The sequence below is a fragment of the Danio rerio genome, chromosome 8, assembly GCF_052040795.2.
Source record: "Danio rerio strain M-AB ecotype USA chromosome 8, GRCz13ab, whole genome shotgun sequence".
Classification (NCBI taxonomy): Eukaryota; Metazoa; Chordata; class Actinopteri; order Cypriniformes; family Danionidae; genus Danio; species Danio rerio.
Genome location: NC_141028.1, coordinates 52,084,390 through 52,104,221, shown reverse-complemented (window position 1 = coordinate 52,104,221; position 19,832 = coordinate 52,084,390). Strand labels below are relative to the sequence as shown.

Genomic DNA, 19,832 nt, shown 5'->3' with positions numbered 1-19,832 from the left:
ATTGTGTGGAACCCTGCATTTTTTACAGTGTACCTTGAGGAAACCCACATGAACGCAGAGAGAAGTGGCAATCTCCAAACTGAAATGCCACCTGGCCCAGCTGGGACTCAAACCAGTGACCTTCTTGCTGTGAGGCAACAGTGAAAACCACCAAACTGATGTTATAAAATAAAGTAAGCAATGCATAATTTGACGCTTTATTATCATACATAAATTATAATTTATGTCACGACAATCTTGAATGTACTCTGAAGTCTCTGTATGTGTACTACCTGAGTAGACGGTCATATATTTCCCCATGCTGTTCAGCACAGTACTCAATATAAAACTAGTATGGCTTCTTAAAACATTACACCACATCTGGCTCTACGTTATGTCTTTTTTATATTGTGTCCTTATATTTGTGCATACAATTACGCATAATTCATGTTGTTTGCACACTTGAATGGTTATTAATTATGAATAGAATAAAAATAATGAAACAAATACTCATGAAACAAGTACTTTTAACATTAAATTCAAAGTCAATTGGACCGAAGTAGTATTTTGTATGGGTATCTGTACTTTTACTTAAGTTCTTTATTTGTGTACTTTGTCCACCACTGAACACATGAATGATCAAAAACATCTTTGCTTTGACTGTTTTCCAGGTTACAAGACATTTTAATGAACTAAATTTCTAACTGTAGGGGAGCGCGGGGTACAAAGTAACGTGGAGTAAAATGTAACACAGAGTTTTAAGGGTATTTACTCAGTGTTAACCATTTCATGCTTCCAAGGTTTTCACCACAGTGTTGGCAGACGTCTTCCTGCCAATTATTGAAAAAGTTAATCGAAATTTAAATAAGAAGCATTTTCGCATCATAAAAAGTATTTTTGTCTTGTTTCTAGTCCAAATATCTACAAATTCTTAAATCAAGAATCATTTTCTAGACAAGCAAAACATATTGTCTTGTTTTAAGAAATAATATGCCAAAATGAAGGGAGTTTTTCCTCGAATCAAGCAAAATAATCTGCCAATGGAGTAAGCAAAATAGTCTTGTTTTTCGATTTGTGATTAGATTATTTTTCTTACCCCATTGGCAGATTATTTAGCTTGATTGAAGGAAAAACTCACTTAACTTTGGCATGTTATATCTTAAAACAAGACAATATGTTTTGCTTGTCTAGAAAATGCTTCTTGACTTAGGAACTTTTAGATATTTGGACTAGAAACAAGACAAAAAAATCTAAGTAAGAAAAGCATTTTTGCAGTGTTTATAATATTTTTTTAGAAAAATATCTGTGAAAGAATGCACATAAATGTACATAAAGTCTTCTGGGCTAAACGATGGAACCATTTTGAAAACACACACAGTGACTGCTGCTAGCCAATTTTGAGGAAAACATGACGCAGCAGGGTTAGTTGTAAAAGGGTGTTACAAATAAGCCACACACTGCTGGACACCAATTAAATAAACAAAACATTTTTTTTTGAGTGTAATGTTGGCAAGTTTTTATATATAAAAAATTTTAAGAAAAAAAAAATTATTGCAAATAATGAATATAAATGTATTGTATAATAATGGATATGCAAACAAATCCAAATGTATTTATCCAATAGACAAATAAACAAACAAACATATTGTGCTGTGTAGAATAAAAAAATGAACCAAGTACTGAGGAAATATACAGTTGAAGTCAAAATTATTAGCCCTTCTGAATTATTAGCCCCCCTGTTCTTCTTATTTCCCCCAGTTTCTGTTTAATGAAGACAAGATTTATTCAACACATTTCTAAACATAATAGTTTTAATATCTTATTTCTAAAAACTGATTTATTTTATCTTTGCCATGATGACAGTACATAAAATTTGAGTAGATATTTTTGAAGACACTTCTTTTCAGCTTAAAGTCTTAACTAGGTTAATTAGGTTAACCAGGCAGGTTAAGTTAATTAGGTAAGTCATTGTATAACGATGGTTGGTTATCGGAAAAAATGGTTGACTATCGGAAAAAAAAATATAGCTTAAAGGGGCTAATACTTTTGACCTTAAAATGGTGTTTAAAAAATTAAAGACTGCTTTTATTCTAGCCAAAATAAAACAAATAGGACTTCCTCTGGAAGGAAAAAAATTATCAGACATACTGTAAAACTGGGGGTGGGGGTGGGGTAATAATTCTGACTTCAACTGTAGCTGCTATTTAAAGTAAACTGGATTTAAATTAATTGTGTGAAATCTGCCTTTTTAAGCATGTGTTACAACTAACCCTCTGACTGTTACAACTTGGCCCGCAGGTGGGGTAAAAAGTAAAATTTTTACTTCTGGCACTTTTGGCACTACTGCACAGAAACCATAGGTCAGGCGATAATATTTTTTGTGCTCATGTGTAGAAGAGGCTTGTGTTTTGTTGGTTAAAATAGGGTTTGTCTAACCCCCTTACTTTGTTCATTATTTGGCCAAAACCAAAAAGTGTTACTTTGTGTCCCGCTCTCCCCTAAGATGAGACACGAACCCTTTCCTTGTGCTGTTTGCTTGAACATTAATGAGATGCTAAAAGGTATGAACGGACTCAAAATGTTGTATGTCTTAAATGCCAAAATATATTGATGTATACATATATTTCATCTATTTGTGTGGCTTCTGTAATAATCTGTAATCCTTCTTGTGTAATATGTGTAGGAACAAAGTACATTGAGTTTTCATATAATCATTTTATTTATTTAATTTAACATACAGGGTGATGCAATATTAACTTAAAATAAATACTTTTTATACAAACAACAATAAAATAGGAGCCAACATACCATTACACATTAGTAAGTTGTGTTCTGCAGAGGTGTACAGCTTAATAATAAGCAGTTTAAAGTGGCAAAGTGGAGGTGACAGAAGTAGTCGGCTGAGTTTATCACAAAGTAAAAATCGTCTGACTTGAACAAGGGCTAGCATATTGCTTCAATGGACAATTTCATTGTTGTAGCTGTTTGACATTTGTAATGATAGCTATGGGTGGGATGAGGTTGACCTTGGAAGGTGTTTGCCCTTGTTAAGGCAATAGATTTCAGCAAGCAATGGCTGCGTCTATACCCCCACCGGATGCCATTCTGTCCCTGAGGTGATTTACGAAATCCACCTGGGTTTGTGAAAGTACTCGGTTGATGACAGTTTTTGGGATCCAACCCTGTAGGTGAAAGAGCAGGGCAAACCAGTATTAGAAATGACACCCATTAACTAACTAAATATTTCAGATTAACTTTCACTGTAATTAAATAAAAAAAAAATTATCATTAAACAATTCATTGATCAATGAACTCACAACTGTTTAAAGGTATGCTACATTTAAAAAATCTGGAATCATCAAAATACTCTAGACTGCAAAAGTTTCCTAAATAGACTTTCTAAAATCCCCCCACGCTGGCTGGGAACAGGACTCCTCCTCAAACTTGCACCGTTGGTTGATTCCCAGGGAAACCCAGAATAAGAAGCTTTGAATAAGAAGCGTCTGCCAAATGCATAAAATGACATTGACTTACCTTTAGGTCTAAACTGAGCAACCAGGTGAATTTTGTCTTATTGGGGTCATCTGCACTTGGTCGCATGACAATACAGGTGGGTCCATTCTCAGCCCTTTGAAAACAAGATACAGTACATTTTATATACATACATATAGTTGAAATCAGAATTATTACCCCCCCTTTAAATTTTATTTTATTTTTTATATATTTCCAAAATGATGTTTAACAGAGGAAATTTTCACAGTATGTCTGATAATACAGTATATATATATTTTTTTGGAGAAAGTCTTATTTGCTTTATTTTGGCTCGAATAAAAGCAGTTTTTAATTTTTAAAAAAACATTTTAAGGTCAAAAGTATTAGCCCCTTTAAGCTATATATATATTTTTTCCGATAGTTTACAGAACAAACCATCATTATACAATAAGTTGCCTAATTACCCTAACCTGCCTGGTTAACTTAATTAACCTAGTTAAGCCTTTAAATGTAACTTTAAGCTTTATAGAAGTGAATATATTATTTATTATCATTATGGCAAAGATAAAATAAACCAGTTATTAGAAATGAGTTAATAAACTATTATGTTTACAAATGTGTTGAAAAAAACCTTCTCTCCGATAAACAGAAATTCAGGAAAAAAATAAACAGGGGGGCTAATAATTCTGACTTCAACTTTACATTCCAAAAGGTTGAATTTTATTTGTCTTCTGATTTACCTTACAAATCCCTTCTGCTCAGGCATTCCAGGGTGCTGTGTGGACATCCCAGCCAGAAAACAGGTGGATCCCCTTCGCTTGGCATGACGGACATTTACAAAGTCTCTTGGGCCCACCACATTTCCTGGTGTTTCAGCCGAAATCTCGTGAGTTATCATAGTTTCCTGACCAATCTTCTGAAGAATCTGTGAGGGAGCAAAACTTAATACTCAATATCACCTGGCAACGGCAAGTTTATGTTTTATTGTGAAGGAGGACTGTGTGTAAGACGCAAGAAGAGAAGCAGCAACTTTAAAATCATAGTGGCCAAAAATATATCACATTGGAATAAAAATAATAGATTTATAAGAAAATCAGCCATTTTTACCCACCTTGACTTGCTTGACATTGGGGTTCCACTCCCCCATTTGTTCCATGTTATCTACCAGCTCATCATAAAGGTCACCAGTCTGCTGTTCCAGGGTCACTTCCAACTTAAAAACCTTTCCAATGCCAGGCAGGACTTTACTCATGACCTTCTCCCCGTTGATCTAAGAGACAGAAAGCAACAAATGCAATTTGTATTAATATTATTACAGTAATATTAGTGTTCACCAGGGTCACAATAAGCTATATAAAGAAAAATATGCCATGACGTACACTCTCAATCTCAGTTTGCCAGCCATCCTGGTCCTCAAGAATACTGATGGACTTCTGCAGAGCTTCTTGCCCTTGTTGCACATAGCACTGGTCAGCTTCACTGTATGTCTCCTCAGCAATTGGACTGCCTGTGATAAACAATATGTTATTATATTAACATCAGTGGATTAACTACAAGCTAATACTCAAAACCTACCAATGTTTGCAACCTTTTTTTTTAGTTGAATATAAATTTTGATCAGTTCTCTGACATCCTAAAAAAATCCCAACCTTTAGCCACTTCAAGTTTATATGTCCACCAAAAAGATAGTCTTGAGTCATTTGTCCTCAGCTCATTCGTATTTCATTTACTGGATACTTTTTTCTTAGTTCACTCCCTTACAGATAAGCACAGGTAAAAAGGTAGACAATGTATGTCTGGTTTTTAAATATGTGGCAATGAGTAGGAGCAAAGCTTGTTCATTTGCTAAGGTAAATCGGGCATGACTCAGCAACACCCAGTGTGAATGCAACATTTTAGGGGAGCCAAGTTATAATGGGCTTTGCACACTTTGATGTTACACCCTGATAAAGACATCTGTGGAATCAACTCTTGTCTTAAAGATTTTTTGTTGTGCCCCAGGGCCCATATAATACATCTGCCTGTATTGTATGACCCAAGTGCTAACAACAGATTAGCATCTTCATGAGTGAGTTACATCAAAGTACAAATGAAATCAAAACTAGCCATATGATTTTGTTAGCTTCATTTGTGCCGGAAATGGTAAGAAGGAGGTGTCTGCTAGGTTGTAAAACTCCTCTAAAACTCATTTCCACATCTTTCTGAATCAAATGTCTACTTTAGTACATCAATTCAGCTAACAAAAGAAAAAAACAAAACAAGCCACGAGTAATGTTTTCTCATTAAATATTCTGTTTTTCTAGGATCTGCGGCACAATATGAAAAATAAAATGGTCGCAGCTATTTGTTCATGCTAACTTTGGGGAAATATTCTAAATCCAAGACGAATAGCAGTTTGATTGGAAACTCACAAAAAACAGCAGCACTATTGCTACTGTAATACTGTTTAAAAACTAATATTAATAATAACATATACAGGATGGACTATATGTTACCAATGTAAACATGGTGTTTCAGATAACAGCCAGTGCCTAAGTAACTTGTGTGTATGAAGAGTTCAGATGTAAAAACCTCTAAAATCCGCCTGAAATGTTCTTCTAAACTGAGCATTTTTGTCTGCCTCCTTTGTTTGTTCAGTTATTTCATTTAAAAGCAATGAAAATAGTTTATTTGTCACTATAAAAGTAAAGTTACTTAGCCTGCATAAAGGAGTCTGAAAAAAAGGTAATTTCAGAAGAAAACATCAAATGGCTTTTAGAGGTTTTTGCATCTAAACTCTTAATATATTAAACAAATATAAGACAATCATTTGGCATTATTATTCTCTATTACATAAACAGTTCAAATGTACAGTGTCCCCTATCCCTTTATACTGGCGTTTAAGTTATATGCAAGATCTCTTACTGAGCAAGGAGCTCCTTCTTCGGATGTGGTTTATCCAAGTGCTAGCTCCAGGTCCGGAGAGCTTGTTCAATTCATGGTGGATGGCAATCATTGCATTCTTCCTCAGACCTGATTGTTATATTATAAAACACGTAATTAACAAAAGACATATCATTACAAAATGATTTCAGGAAATTCTTGAAAGTGCTCTTACCTGTCATATTTCTCATGTGTCTGTAAGAAATGCCAGCACACAATTTGAATGTTGCAGGCAACATTATAAAACTTTCTTAAAAGATGAATGGACTACACGTAAAATGTGAGCACACAGAGTAAAGTTGAATCTGAGGAGAAGCTGGCCAATTCAGCTCCTTTATAGCCCTGTCAGACAAGGCCGTGGTCTTGTCACCTCGCAGATAAAACAGCGCCATCAATCAACGCACAGGGGCGACCCTGTGTGTCAAGGATGTGCAGCGAACATGATGGCCTATCTGTTACCACCATAAACATGATGTTACAGATAACAGCCAGAGTTCTACCCACACAGAATACTTTTGTTGCTTCATTTTCTTTCTTTTTCCAGTCACAATCGACAAAAATGTACAGCATATACAAAAAATAAAAAATGTACCGATATACTTTAAGATTTAAGTGATAAACTGCAAAATTCCTTGCAAAATGCCTTACTCTCCTGATTCTATTTATAGAGCTAGGTCAAAATGTCAAGTTTGTGACGTGACATATCACTAAACGCACATGCGCACACACATTTTGGGTTTTGTGATTCATGAAGACTCCCCATAGTCATTATGTATTTTTTAATGTAAAAACATTTTTACAGTGTCAGGCCATACCATACCCCTACCCGTAAACCCAACCTTTACTGGAAACCTGTTTGTGAATTGTGAATGATTTTAACCAAGTTTTAAATGAGTTTTAAATCATGAGGACAACGTAATCAGCCCAACACTGTAAAACCTTGGTCATACTCAAACACACATCCTTTCTCACACACACACACACATTCTGCATTATTAACTTCAAGTGGCTGGTTGACAGCCTTGGTGTCAGTGCCAACAGAAACTTTTTTCCGTGGAAAATATTTGTTTAAGAACTTGTGGTATTGAGTTTGACATAAAATCAACTTGTTCAAGAACATTTAAGCAATAACTTGTGATGGTAAAGTGACTTTTTTAGTGAATGGACCTTAACCCACAACCCTTTGTCCCTCAAAGTTTTTATACTTTAGGCCTTAACCTTTATAAGGCCAACCTCTAACCAGAAATTGTTTAAATTATAGCCAAATGCTGTTGAAATGAAGCTGTATAACAGGTGAAAACTAGAGCTACATCTGACTACTAACTTTATTAAATTAGTTACAGGTTATGGCAATTATTTATACAAATTAATAATAATTTCATAAAAATAAATACAAATTCAAAGGAATTCTGGCATTTAAAAAAAAAAAACTATTTTATTTAATGCATTCCTCTTTTTTTCTCAAGAAATATACCAAATACAAAATCTATTTAGGTGACGCAGTGGCGCAGTAGGTAGTGCTGTCGCCTCACAGCAAGAAGGTTCTCCGGGTGCTCCGGTTTCCCCCACAGTGCAAGACATGCGGTACAGGTGAATTGGGTAGGCTAAATTGGGTAGACTATTGTCCATAGTGTATGAGTGTGTGTGTGGATGTTTCCCAGAGATGGGTTGCGGCTGGAAGGGCATCCGCTGCGTAAAAACGTGCTGGATAAGTTGGCGGTTCATTCCGCTGTGGCGACCCTGGATTAATAAAGTGACAAAGCCGACAAGAAAATGAATAAATAAAAGTCTATTAAAAGATAAAGTCTATTTTTACAATGTGGTTGTATTTGGAACTATATATTAAGAATTTCTAAATGCAATAATAATTCTCACACATTTAACAGTTAATACAGACTCCTTATTTGAAGTGTAACAATCCAAACAAAAATTACTGTTTTCTTTTCATTTATTATTAAAAGTCTTATGCTTATTTACCAATCACAGTAATCATGTACATGGGTTGGACAATGAAACTGAAACACCTAGTTTTGGATCACAATAGTTCATTAGTATGGTGTAGGGCCTCCTTTTGCAGCTAATACAGCATCAATTCATTTTTTGGGAATGATAGATTTAAGTTCTGCACAGGGGCCAGGAGGATTTTAAGCTATTCTTCTTGCAGAATAGTGACCAGGTCACTATGTGATGCTGGTTAAGGACACGTTTTAGACTCATTCCTCCAATACACCCCAAAGTGGCTTAAAAATATTTAGGTCTGGTGACTGTGCAGGCCATGGGAGATGTTCAACTTCCCTTCTATGTTCATAGAATGAATAAATGAACAATAATAACAAAGTGTGGTCAAAATACTGAGTTATTTCCAAATACACCTGCCATGCCCCATATGGTCTAAAACCTGACAGGTGGACAAATCTAAGCTTGTTTTTAATAAAACAAATATAAATATGGATTTAATAAATAAAACTGCTAATAATAATATTATACAAAAGCAAATTTAATAAACTGAAAAAGCCTCCCGAGATGAAGAAAGTATGACGGCAGTGGTTTTTAAATTCATGTAGGCTAGAAATTAATGTTTTGTAATATTTTAATAATTTATATTTATATCCTATATATATCCTTATTATATATATCCTTTCATATATCATATGTAAAGATATTTGCGTATTGCATCTTGTGTGTAGTGTGTAAGCCAGGCACACTTTGTGCCAGACAATAGACCGACTTTGTTCTGGTCTAAAGAACAGACTATTTACAGTTTCTCAAAATAGCAACACGCCAAAACACACCTGCTTTTTTAGACTAGAACACCTATGGGCGCACATTTGAGCGCAAAAGCATTTGCTATTTAAACAGTGTGGCGCAACACCTCGAAATGACCCTTGAGCCGAGCTGAAAGTAGCAAAAGACTATTGCGCCGCGCCTTGCGCCGGGTGTATAGGGCCCCTAATGTTTGGCTATAGGAGCACAGCCATGTATATTGACTCTGTGGAGTCCCTTGATCCTTCTCAGTGGTATGCTGGCATTACACTGGATATGGCTCTTGATACATCGCAAAGACTTGCTGTCTGGGTCACAGATGTGCCAGTGAGGCTAATAATATCCAGCTGCAGGCCCACAGAACCACACACTTAAAATATCTGATTTTGATATTTTAAGCAAAACTGTGCTCTTACTGGTGGAATGTGCAGTCAACGAAGATCGGCCACTAGGCTGGTCAAATTTAGCCATAAAAATTTGAATATTAAATTGGCCAGTGTTTCAGTTTCATTGTCCAACCCCTGTATATTGTCAAGACATTCTCAATTTCCTAAAAATAAAATTGTACAAAAAAACTACACGGGTATGTTCAGGCCAGCACAGGTTTTATTCAGAAGGACTTTGTCAAGATTGGCTTTACATGCAATCAGTGAACACCTTTCTTTAAAATGTGTTGTGCGTGTGCAAGTTTACATTGTGAGAATGACTGAAGTGACAAAGTGCAAACCACATCATGGGCACTAACCTGGACTAGACTACTAAAAAAGGAGGCACTTCATTGTTTTGTTTTGTTTTTTTCTCAAGTATGTACTCACTTCATGAGTTCTACAAAAAAATCTTATTGATTCTTCTCATCAAATATATACTACTTAATTTCCCTTTAAGTTTGGTCATAGTTTTAAAGGTTGGTTCCCTTTTATGCAGTAATTACATATTCGTTACACTGTTGCACAGGTGAAACAATAAGCAAACAATAAGCTGTTTTTGTAAAGTTTCACCATTCTTTTTTTATTTTAGCTGTTGAATTTCTTCAGTGGTGCAATGGAGAAATACAAGTAAAGTTGAAACCAGTGGGTATTTAATTGACAACCTTTTCCCCTTTAAATTACACTAACAATTATAGTTTTCCGTTTGACTCAAATTTCCATCCTTTTAGGAGTATGTTGGAAAAAAAAAACCTTCCCTTTATGTTTCCATAGATCAAATCTTACAATTTAGAGTGCTAGAATCAACTAATAAAATATTTAGCATCATTATAGAACACACATCAGATTAATGACTGAAATTAACATGGCACTTAGCACACATACTTTCGAGCCATTTTGATAAACTTGATTATACCTTATCTTAAGAACTGAGGCATATAAATACCTTGGAATGGCATTGTAAAAGCAATATACTCTGTTCCTTCTTGAGTCACTCTGTTTGGATACTAATAAACTGTCCTTTACATAAAGAAACATTTGAACATTACAAAACTATCAAATATTCTCTACAGATGTCACATAGCCTATATCAGGGCGGTGTGTTCCAATTAGTACATTTAATTCAGTACACTTAAAGTCGGGGGAGATAAATTAAATATCTTCCTACAAGCATCTGATTACAAACTGAAAACATAAGATAAAACTGCTGCTGAGGTATGAAATTGCACGTGTCTAATGTACTGTATGTATATATGTGTGCGTAAAGTGGGGTCAGTTTTAGTTTAGTGGTTGAATTATAGAAGAAAGCATGCTCTTGGAGCTGCCATGATACAATTTTGTATGTCATTTTCACAGCGGCAAAAGTAGCTTAGGTTGAATAGTCCAGCAACATCCCCATATCAGCATCGTAATGCCAGTGAAAGCTGAAGAAATCATTTTAAATGGCTAACTTTCAGTAAATAAGCTAAAAGTGCTACTTGTTGTTAATACCAAGCGATAAGAAGGACTCCCTGACTAACTCGTTGTGCTGTAAATATTTTAGCTATGTGCTAATAGAAGGCTAGTCACCCAAATAAATACACCACACCCTTTGATGGCTCTACCCTTCAGAACTGCCAATGCCCTTTAAGCACAAAGGAAGTAACCATACTGAGATAATTCTAGCTTTTGAACATGTATTGTATAACACACTGAGCAGAAGAGATTTTAGATAATTGGATGGAGGACTTCAGTGGACTTTTTCAGTGATATCACATAATTTGTAGATGACAAGTTCCTATTTCCTTGTGCTTTTAGGACTTTCTTAATCAAAAAAATCTCAACAGTTATTCAAATACTCACGTCTTTCCTTTAGAAGCTCCTAAATTCTTTGGCCTAAGAGTATGCTAGGTAATTTGGGTTGAGGTTGGAAGTGTTGCAAGAAAAAATGAGCAGGCAGGCATCACTGAAAGAATGGTGGAGTAAATGAGTGTGTGTGTGTGTGTGTGTCTGTGTGTGTGTAGTCTTATATTTTATAATTCCTTAGTAAAAGAAAATTTAAAGAGACCCCATCCCATTCCCTGTTGAGGCCTCTCTTTGTCAATAAAATCCCCTGAATAATAAAAGTTAAAATTCTGTCATTGTCAGTGGCTCTTCACTGTTCCAGCGCTCCTGAAGGTGAAGGTGAAGGAATAAACCTTGCTGTCATTAAACGGATAGATAACGAGCTTTAAATGGGAGTTGATTTGCTCCTGTTCTCCTGGAGTGCCGTGGATGGATAGTGTGGGCCCAGCAAGGAAAACAGGTGCTTCCACTCTCTGTTGACTGGTCTTTAAGAGCAGGCGAGTTCCTCATACGGATTCACTCCTTACAATATCACTCAGGCATTTTTAATCACTGTAGTCCCACAGCAATCTGTCCACTAGGGGGCAGAGTTTGTCACGGAGTCAACAGAGTTGATGCTGGAAGACAAGACCCGACTTTGAGTGATGGTCACCTCTGGATGCTAAAAAGTAAAGACAGTTATGAAAAAAAATGTTAGTGCTGTTATATTCATGCTCTTTCACATGCATATGCAAATCAGGACTGAGACTTAACACACACAATGCATATTAGGTAGAATATTTTCTTATTAATCATTTTATTATATATATATATATATATATATATATATATATATATATATATATATATATATATATATATATATATATATATATATATATATATATATATATATATAAACGCTCTTATCCATGTTTCTCCAGCAATAGATAAATATTTTTTTTTTTAGAAATGTGTTTCATGATGATGCTTTTTAGTTTAGTCCAGTTGTGTCTGCCAGATATGGGTTTTTCCTAACAACAAAGATCTTAATTGCATCTAGCCAACAACATTAAATGCAATTGGGTACTAAAGGTAGTTTAAAATAGGTATTTGATGCTGCCATTTAAAATAGAGTAGTCTATATTTCTTTTCTTGATTCTCTGATACCACAAGGATGCATTCAATGGATCAAATGTGACAATAAATCAGATTTCTGTTTCAAATACAAATTGTCACCTTGGAGTTCTAAGGTTCTATCTGCATTCTGAATGATTTTGAGATACTGAGCTTCAAAGCTTTTGCATAGCAAACAGTATGTGTGTAACATTTGTTTTTAATATACAAAAGTCCAAAAATGTAAACAACTTATAAAAAACATCCCATAATGAAAATAAGTTGTCATTTAATAAGAATATGTCAATAACTCTGTTTTGACCAAAATGTCAGACAGAACCTTATAATTCTAAGTTGATGAAATGCCAACTTACACATTTGTTTTTAACATTAAAATTAAGAACTGTTTATTGAGCCCCAAATCAGCATATTGGACTGATTTCTGTTACAATAATTCAGGGAAGGTACATTATATAAGTATGTGTAAAATACACTCACCAGCCACTTTATTAGGTACAACCGTGCAACTGCTTGTAAATGCTAATTTCTAATCAGCCAATCATATGGCAGCAACTCAGTGCATTTAGGCATGTAGACGTGGTCAAGACAATCTGCTGCAGTTCAAACTGAGCATTAGAATGGGGAAGAAAGGTGATTTAATCGACTTTGAACGTGGCATTGTTGTTCTGGTCTGAGTATTTCAGAAACTGCTGATCTACTAGAATTTTCATATACAACCATCTCTAGGGTTTAAAGAGAATAGTCCGAAAAAGAGAAAATATGCAGTGAGCAGAAGTTCTTTGGGCACAAATGCCTTATTGATGAGAATGGCCAGACTGGTTTGAGCTAATAGAACGGCAACAGTAACTCAAATAACCACTTGTTACAACAGAGCTATGTTGAAGAGCATCTCTGAATGCAAAACAGATCCTATCAGCTAAGAACAAACTGAAATTTGCCCTGGCTCACCAAAACAGGACAATATGCTTATTTGTGTACTACAAACCTCCAGCTGTTGCTGCGATTTCAAAATGCAGAAATGGTGTAAACATCACTTTGATATCATGCAGTTCAGTTTAATTTAAACAATTGAAAGCATATTAGGCATCAAACAACATCAAAATCTCTTTAGGGGTAATACGCTCAAGTGTCCTCCTAGGTTTCTTAGCAGCAGGTAAACACAGTGGGGACGCTTTCCTGCTTCAGTCTATGTAACCCGGTGAGCGAAAAAACAATGCAGTCCTCTGTAGCACATCCTCGTTTTGTAACAGTGTTGTCCCAGTACCGATCTTTTAAAAACGTCACTTTCCCGCTAACCTTTCAGTGCCGTTGAGCACGTTTATAAACACTGCTGATTTGCCATAGTATTCTCCAGTGCTCAACAGAAATGACTGTGATTGGCTGTGAAGGTAATCAGTTCATCGCTCTTCACAGATTGCAAACAGATAGACGGACATTGCATAGTTTTAAAGCCGTGAAGATCAGTAGATTCCTCACCGGATCACTCGTCTGAGTTTGCACTCGGTAAACAGCGGTGGGGTGAACTGATGACCTTCTCGGCCAATCACAGTCATTTCTGATGAGCACATGAACACAATGACAAATCAGTGCTGTTTTGGAACACCATTTACAGTACTTAAATGTTAATGGGAAATGGACCTTTTTTACATTTCAATACCGAAATTTTGTTTTATGACAAGTCTAATATAGTGAAAGAGTCAGTTCATTAACTTGAGTTTGATAAATGGCATCTAAAATGTGTGTTTGGGAAAGAAAACGTTGGCCAACTAGTGGCATTTCCCTTAACGTAGCTGAAAATAAGGTCCAATATCCCTCTTTATTGTCACTATTTATTCAGAATGGACCGTCGGGTCACTCGGAAGGCGATGAAATGATAAATTAGTGTCACTTTCTTTTCGCTGAAAATATATACATCTTGATACATTACATTCCTCTGTGACTCAAGTGATACTTTCAGGTCTCTTCCCACCGCAGCCTCGATTTTGCTGTTTAAAATGGTGGCCGCGTAAAATCCGTCTATTGAAGATTGGAAAAACGTAGCCTGATCTAAGGAGTCTCGATTTCTGCTGTGGCACTTGGATGGTAGGGTCAGAATTTGGTGTCAACAACATGAAAGCATTGATCCATCCTGCCTTGTATCAACGGTTCAGGCTGGTAGAGGTGTAATGGTGTAAGGGATATTTTCTTGGCACACTTTAGGCCCATTAGTACCAATTGAAGATCGTGTCAACGCCACAGCCTACTTGAGTATTGTTGCTGACCATGTTCATCCCTTTATGACCATAGTGTGCCCATCTTCTGATGGCTACTTCCAGCAGGATAACACACCATTTCATAAAGCGCAAATCATCTTAGACTGGTTTCTTAAACATAACGCTGTACTCAAATGACCTCCACAATCACCAGATCTCAATAGAGCATTGGTCCCCAACCTTTTTCTAACTGCGGACCGGTCAACGACCGGACAATTTTACTGCGGACCGGGGGGTTGAAATAATAATAATAATAATAAACATGAATCCACTGTGTACTCAGACATATGGAGCTTTATTAGCACATTGCTCCAACATTACAATGCTATTCTAACATTAGGAGGTAATAACTTTATTAACACATTGCTCCAACAATATAACATATTATAACATCAAAAACTGTCCGTAACGCTAAATCAATGGGAGCCCTGAGCTTGTTTCTTTGCAACGAGATGGTCCCATCTGGGGGTAATGGCAGACAAAATGCCCCTTTCACACATACAGACCTTTCCGGAAAATTACCGACAATTTTCCGGAAAGGTGTGTATGTGTGAACAGGGCCTTTTTAAAAATATTGGTAAATTCGTTCTGGCTATTTTCCGGAAAGAGAAGTTGTAACATTACCGGTAATTTGCCAGAATGCTGCGCTGAGTAAACGCAGAAGGAAGATTGTCGGAAAAAGCGTGTGCACGTCTAGAACGTGCTGACGTGAGACGTCTGCTTTAGCCAATCAGAACAGTCAGACACATGCACGTTCGCGCGGCTTATGAGAATAAATTTTTCCAGACACATTCAGGTGCTAGAAATTAGGCAGATAACGTTTATATGTTTATCTTAATGCCAACCGTGTAAATAATCATTGATAAGATGCTTATGATAAGCCGTTGTTTGTTTACCTTCAAGCTTTGCGTGTGCCCGTGAGCGCCTGCACACACACATATGCAAGTCCAATATGCCTCTGTTCACTCGCCGTCCCCACAAATCCAGTTTGGCTTTAAATGCAGCTACTTTATCTGCCAACTTAAAGATAATTCATTCTTGTGCGGCCCGGTACTGATTGAGCCCGGTGGGTTGGGGACCACTGAAATAGAGCACCTTTGAGATGTGTTGGAATGGGAGATTGGCATCATGGATGTGCAGATGACAAATCTGCAGCAACTGCAGGATGCTATCAAGTCAATATGGACTACAATCTCAGAGGAACATTTCTAGTACCTTGTTTAATCTATGCCACGAAGAATTAGGGCAGTTCTAAAGGCAAAAAGGGGTCCAACCCGGTACTAGTAAGGTGTACCTAATAAAGTGCTGTATGTTGATATAGTCAGGAGTAATGCCGAATACAGATTTGTGGCCAATATGATATATAGTGAAAACTACAAATAAATAAACAATAATCACAGAAATAGAGTCAGTGATCCATGGTTTAAACAAATATGAAACACAGAAAAGTATGTACTAATTTGAGTGATTTGAGTGATGTAATTCTGTGCCCTGTGTACAGTGCTTCAGGCTGAACCTTGTTGCTCTGCTCTATATGTGTGAGAGTGTGATGTCCTGATGTGGTGTTTGACCTGGTCTGTAGTTAACTACTCTGTTCTCTGGGGTGTTCCTCTGTGGTGGAGGTAGAGGAGATCCTCACATGTCTCCTAAAGATCCTGTCCAGCAGGCTACGCCGAGGAGGCTCAGGAGGCTGGTTCCAATCCAGGTCAGGAGGCCGTGTCCCTTGTGGCCCGAATACATTAAGGTCATTAAAGCACTCTGTTTCAATCATCTGTAACGGGGGGAGAATTAGAAAACATTATTGACAATGCAGTGACAATAACTTTCAGTTATGCAAATATAGTTAATAACAATGTTAACAGCTGTACAAAATCATATTTAAAAAAATAAAACAAAAAACAAAGCAGCAGAAGTCCTAGTAAGGCTTCATACCTCATTTTGCCATGGGATGGAGACACTGCCAGTGGCAAACTTCGAGTAAAAATCATTGTCTGTTTGGTCCAGGTTGACACCCTTAACGGTGGAGAACTGCTCAATGTCCAAAACATCTTTACAGTAGACGGCCCTGGGCTATGAAACCAGATGGGACAAAAATGAATACCATAGCAGTAAGGGACTTAAACCACAAAGTTGTTTATAAATAGACATGTAGTTAAAATTTAATTTATTAGCCTCCTGTGATTTTTTTTTTTACTTTTCAAATATTTCCAAATTATTTTTAACAGAGCAAGGATTTTTCTTCACAGCATTTCCTATAATTATTTTCCTTCTAAAGAAAGTCTTAATTGTTAACATATTTATTACTTATTGGGCCTAAATCCTGTACACAGCGGATCTCACAACTTGACCTGCAATTATGGGGATACAAAGTTAGCGTTAGCTCTACTGTAAAAGATCTGGGTGTCATATTAGACAGCAACTTAACTTTTGAAAATCATATCTCCCATGTCACAAAACCCACCTTCTTTCATCTGAGAAATATCGTTACAAGTTACAAAGTATGCTATCCATCTCAGATGCAGAAAAACTAGTTCATGCTTTTATGACTTCTAGATTGGATTACTGTAATGCTCTGTTTTCTGGTTGCTCAGCATCCTCTATTAATAAACCTTATCTAGTACAAAACGTTGATGTCAGAGTTCTTACCAGGTGCAGAAAATATGATCATATCACCCCAATTTTATCCTCCTTACACTGGCTACCTGTTAAGTTCCTTATCGATTATAAAATATTGCTTCGTACCTATAAAGCTTTAAATAATCTAGCTCCTGATTATCAAACCAACCTTCTGTCTCGCTACAATCCAACTAGCTCTTAAAGATCTCAAAACTCAGGGCATCTGATAGTACGTAGAATCGCAAAGTCGAGTAAAGGAGGTCAAGTCTTCTCATTTATGGCTTCTAAACTCTGGAATACCCTTCATGATAATGGCCGAGGCTCAGACTCTTTTTCTCAGTTCAAAACTAGATTAAAGACCTATCTTTTTAGTTGATCATACACACAATGCATCACATATCATATGCTTCACGCAGGTGAACTGGCTTGACAACCGCCGCATATGCTTTACATGTTTGTTTCTGTTTGTTTATATAAGTGCTATTTTCAATTATTATTATTTTATAGTTATAATTTGTTTTTGCATCTCGTTTAAATATACAATGAACTTCAGCTATGCTAAATATTTTTTATTCTCTATGTCCACCTGGGCATACTCATTCTGAGGTCCGTAGGGACTACGTAGCACCATTGATGTGATCCAAGACCTGCAAGGAGATGATAACAAAGTATCCATAATCCCATCATGGAGGAATGGAGTGCATTCCTGAGAGACCACCATGACAAGTCCCCACATTGATCATGTGGACAAGCCTGACCTCCTGCCGGTGCCCTACTCAGCCCTGCAGCTTCTCTACGATAGACATCCAGCTTTTCCAGGCTCTGGCGCATAGACTGCAGCTCCGCATGGGAAGTTTGGCCAGAAGAATAATGGTCGTGCCCAACAAAGCCTGGTTTCTCTTGAGATTTTTTTTATTTCACTTCGTAAATTGTTTTTTTTTTTTTTTTCCTCGCCACTGTCACCACTGGCTTGCTTGGATCAGGACTTGTGGAGCTGCGCTTCGGTGGATTTCCTCTACAGTGTTTAAACTTTCAGCAGTAAAATTTAAATCACATTGAACTAAACTAAACTTAAACTCTGAATTCTGGACTTTACTTTACTATGTTAAGCTGCTTTGACACAATCTACATTGTGAGAAGTGCTATATAAATAAACAAACAAACAAAGCATAAATTGTTTTATTTTGGCAAGAATAAAAGTAGTTTTAATTTTTTAAGGTCAGCATTATTAGCCCTGTTTTTTTGATTGTCTACAGAACAAACCATAAATATACAATGAATTGTCTAATAACTCTTACTTACATAATTAACTTAGTTAAGCCTTTAAAAGTCAGTTTAGGCTAAATATTGGTATCTTGAAAAATATATAGTAAATTATTATGTACTATCATCATGGCAAAGAGAAATCAGTTCTTTAAACTATTATGTTCCAAACTGTGTTGAAAAATGTTCTTTTTTTTCTGCTAAACAGATATTGGGGAAAAAATGTATAGGGCTAATAAATTTTGACTTCAAATAGACATATATACGAGCACACTCCTCACAGGTCAGACTTTTAAACTAATATTTTCTATAGGATGCATTACAGTAATATATTTGTGCACTGATTAATCAGTACCAAAGCCAAAACTGAAACATAAGAGTCAAAAAATTAGTACAACTAAATTAATTTGTAATATATATTTTAAGGAAAACATTACGAGAAGCATAAAAATATAATTTTTTTTCTATTCCAAAAGATAATAGGTGTCCAAACTCTTATTTTATGGAACTGTTTAAAACAGGAGTGCCCAACCTTGTTCCTGGAGATCTACCTTCCTGCAGACTTCAGCTGCAACCTTAATCAAACACACCTGTTTTTAATTACCAAGGGCTTCTTCAGATCCAACTTAGTTCATTTAGTGATGTTTGATCAGGGTTGGAGCTAAACTCTGCAGGAAGGTAGATCTTCAGGAACAGGGTTGAGGACCCCTGGTTGAATAAAACCATTTCATTTAAAAGCACAAAATATGTATAGATTTTATTCACTGATAAAAATATTTAGCTTTTAAAAGGAAGTGCACTGTTTATGTGTAGTTTTATCAATATTTACATGACCAACCCAGACAATATATAAATTAAGTCTATTAAAATTGTCAATACATTTCTACTTTTAAACATGAACTGTAGTCAGAGCAAAAAAGTGAGTTTGTTTTAATTTGAAACATAATAAAAAGAAAACACTCATGAATAACACAATACAGAAACTGTCAACTGTATCATATTTCATACATTTTAAGGGCTCTAAATTATCCAAAGTTCACAAAAAAATAAATAAGTGTAACAATTACTACAGTACCCAAGGCTTGACATTAACACCTGTCAACCCACTAAATGCTAGTAGATTTCAGCTGTAGCAGGTTAGACAGCCATCCCCACAAACCACTTTGGCTGGTTGAAAAGA

At 36.1% G+C, this 19,832-nt stretch overlaps 2 protein-coding genes across 8 annotated transcripts in view; both read right to left on the bottom strand.

Moving 5' to 3' along the window:
• The window catches only part of grk5l (G protein-coupled receptor kinase 5 like), a 785,510-nt gene that overhangs the window by 702,414 nt on the left and 63,264 nt on the right, over window positions 1-19,832 (bottom strand). For 3 of the 7 annotated variants that reach the window (XM_087265470.1, XM_087265472.1, XM_087265473.1), the window contains 3 exons: window positions 16,706-16,843; window positions 16,345-16,544; window positions 9,745-12,066 (listed from right to left, as the gene is read on the bottom strand). In XM_087265470.1, the coding sequence (XP_087121596.1) occupies window positions 16,356-16,544; window positions 16,706-16,843 (327 nt within the window). In that variant the 3' untranslated portion in view covers window positions 9,745-12,066; window positions 16,345-16,355. Of the gene's footprint in view, window positions 1-9,744; window positions 12,067-12,352; window positions 13,892-14,101; window positions 16,545-16,705; window positions 16,844-19,832 lie in introns of those variants that run through there. The other 4 variants (XM_087265469.1, XM_087265471.1, XR_015498446.1 and 1 more) reach the window with 3 other exon arrangements.
• star (steroidogenic acute regulatory protein) lies at window positions 2,680-6,679 on the bottom strand. The gene is given in 7 exon segments (NM_131663.1): window positions 2,680-3,161; window positions 3,514-3,607; window positions 4,212-4,396; window positions 4,583-4,741; window positions 4,851-4,978; window positions 6,376-6,483; window positions 6,569-6,679. Coding segments are annotated over 7 exon segments (858 nt in total). The 5' UTR covers window positions 6,633-6,679; the 3' UTR covers window positions 2,680-3,041.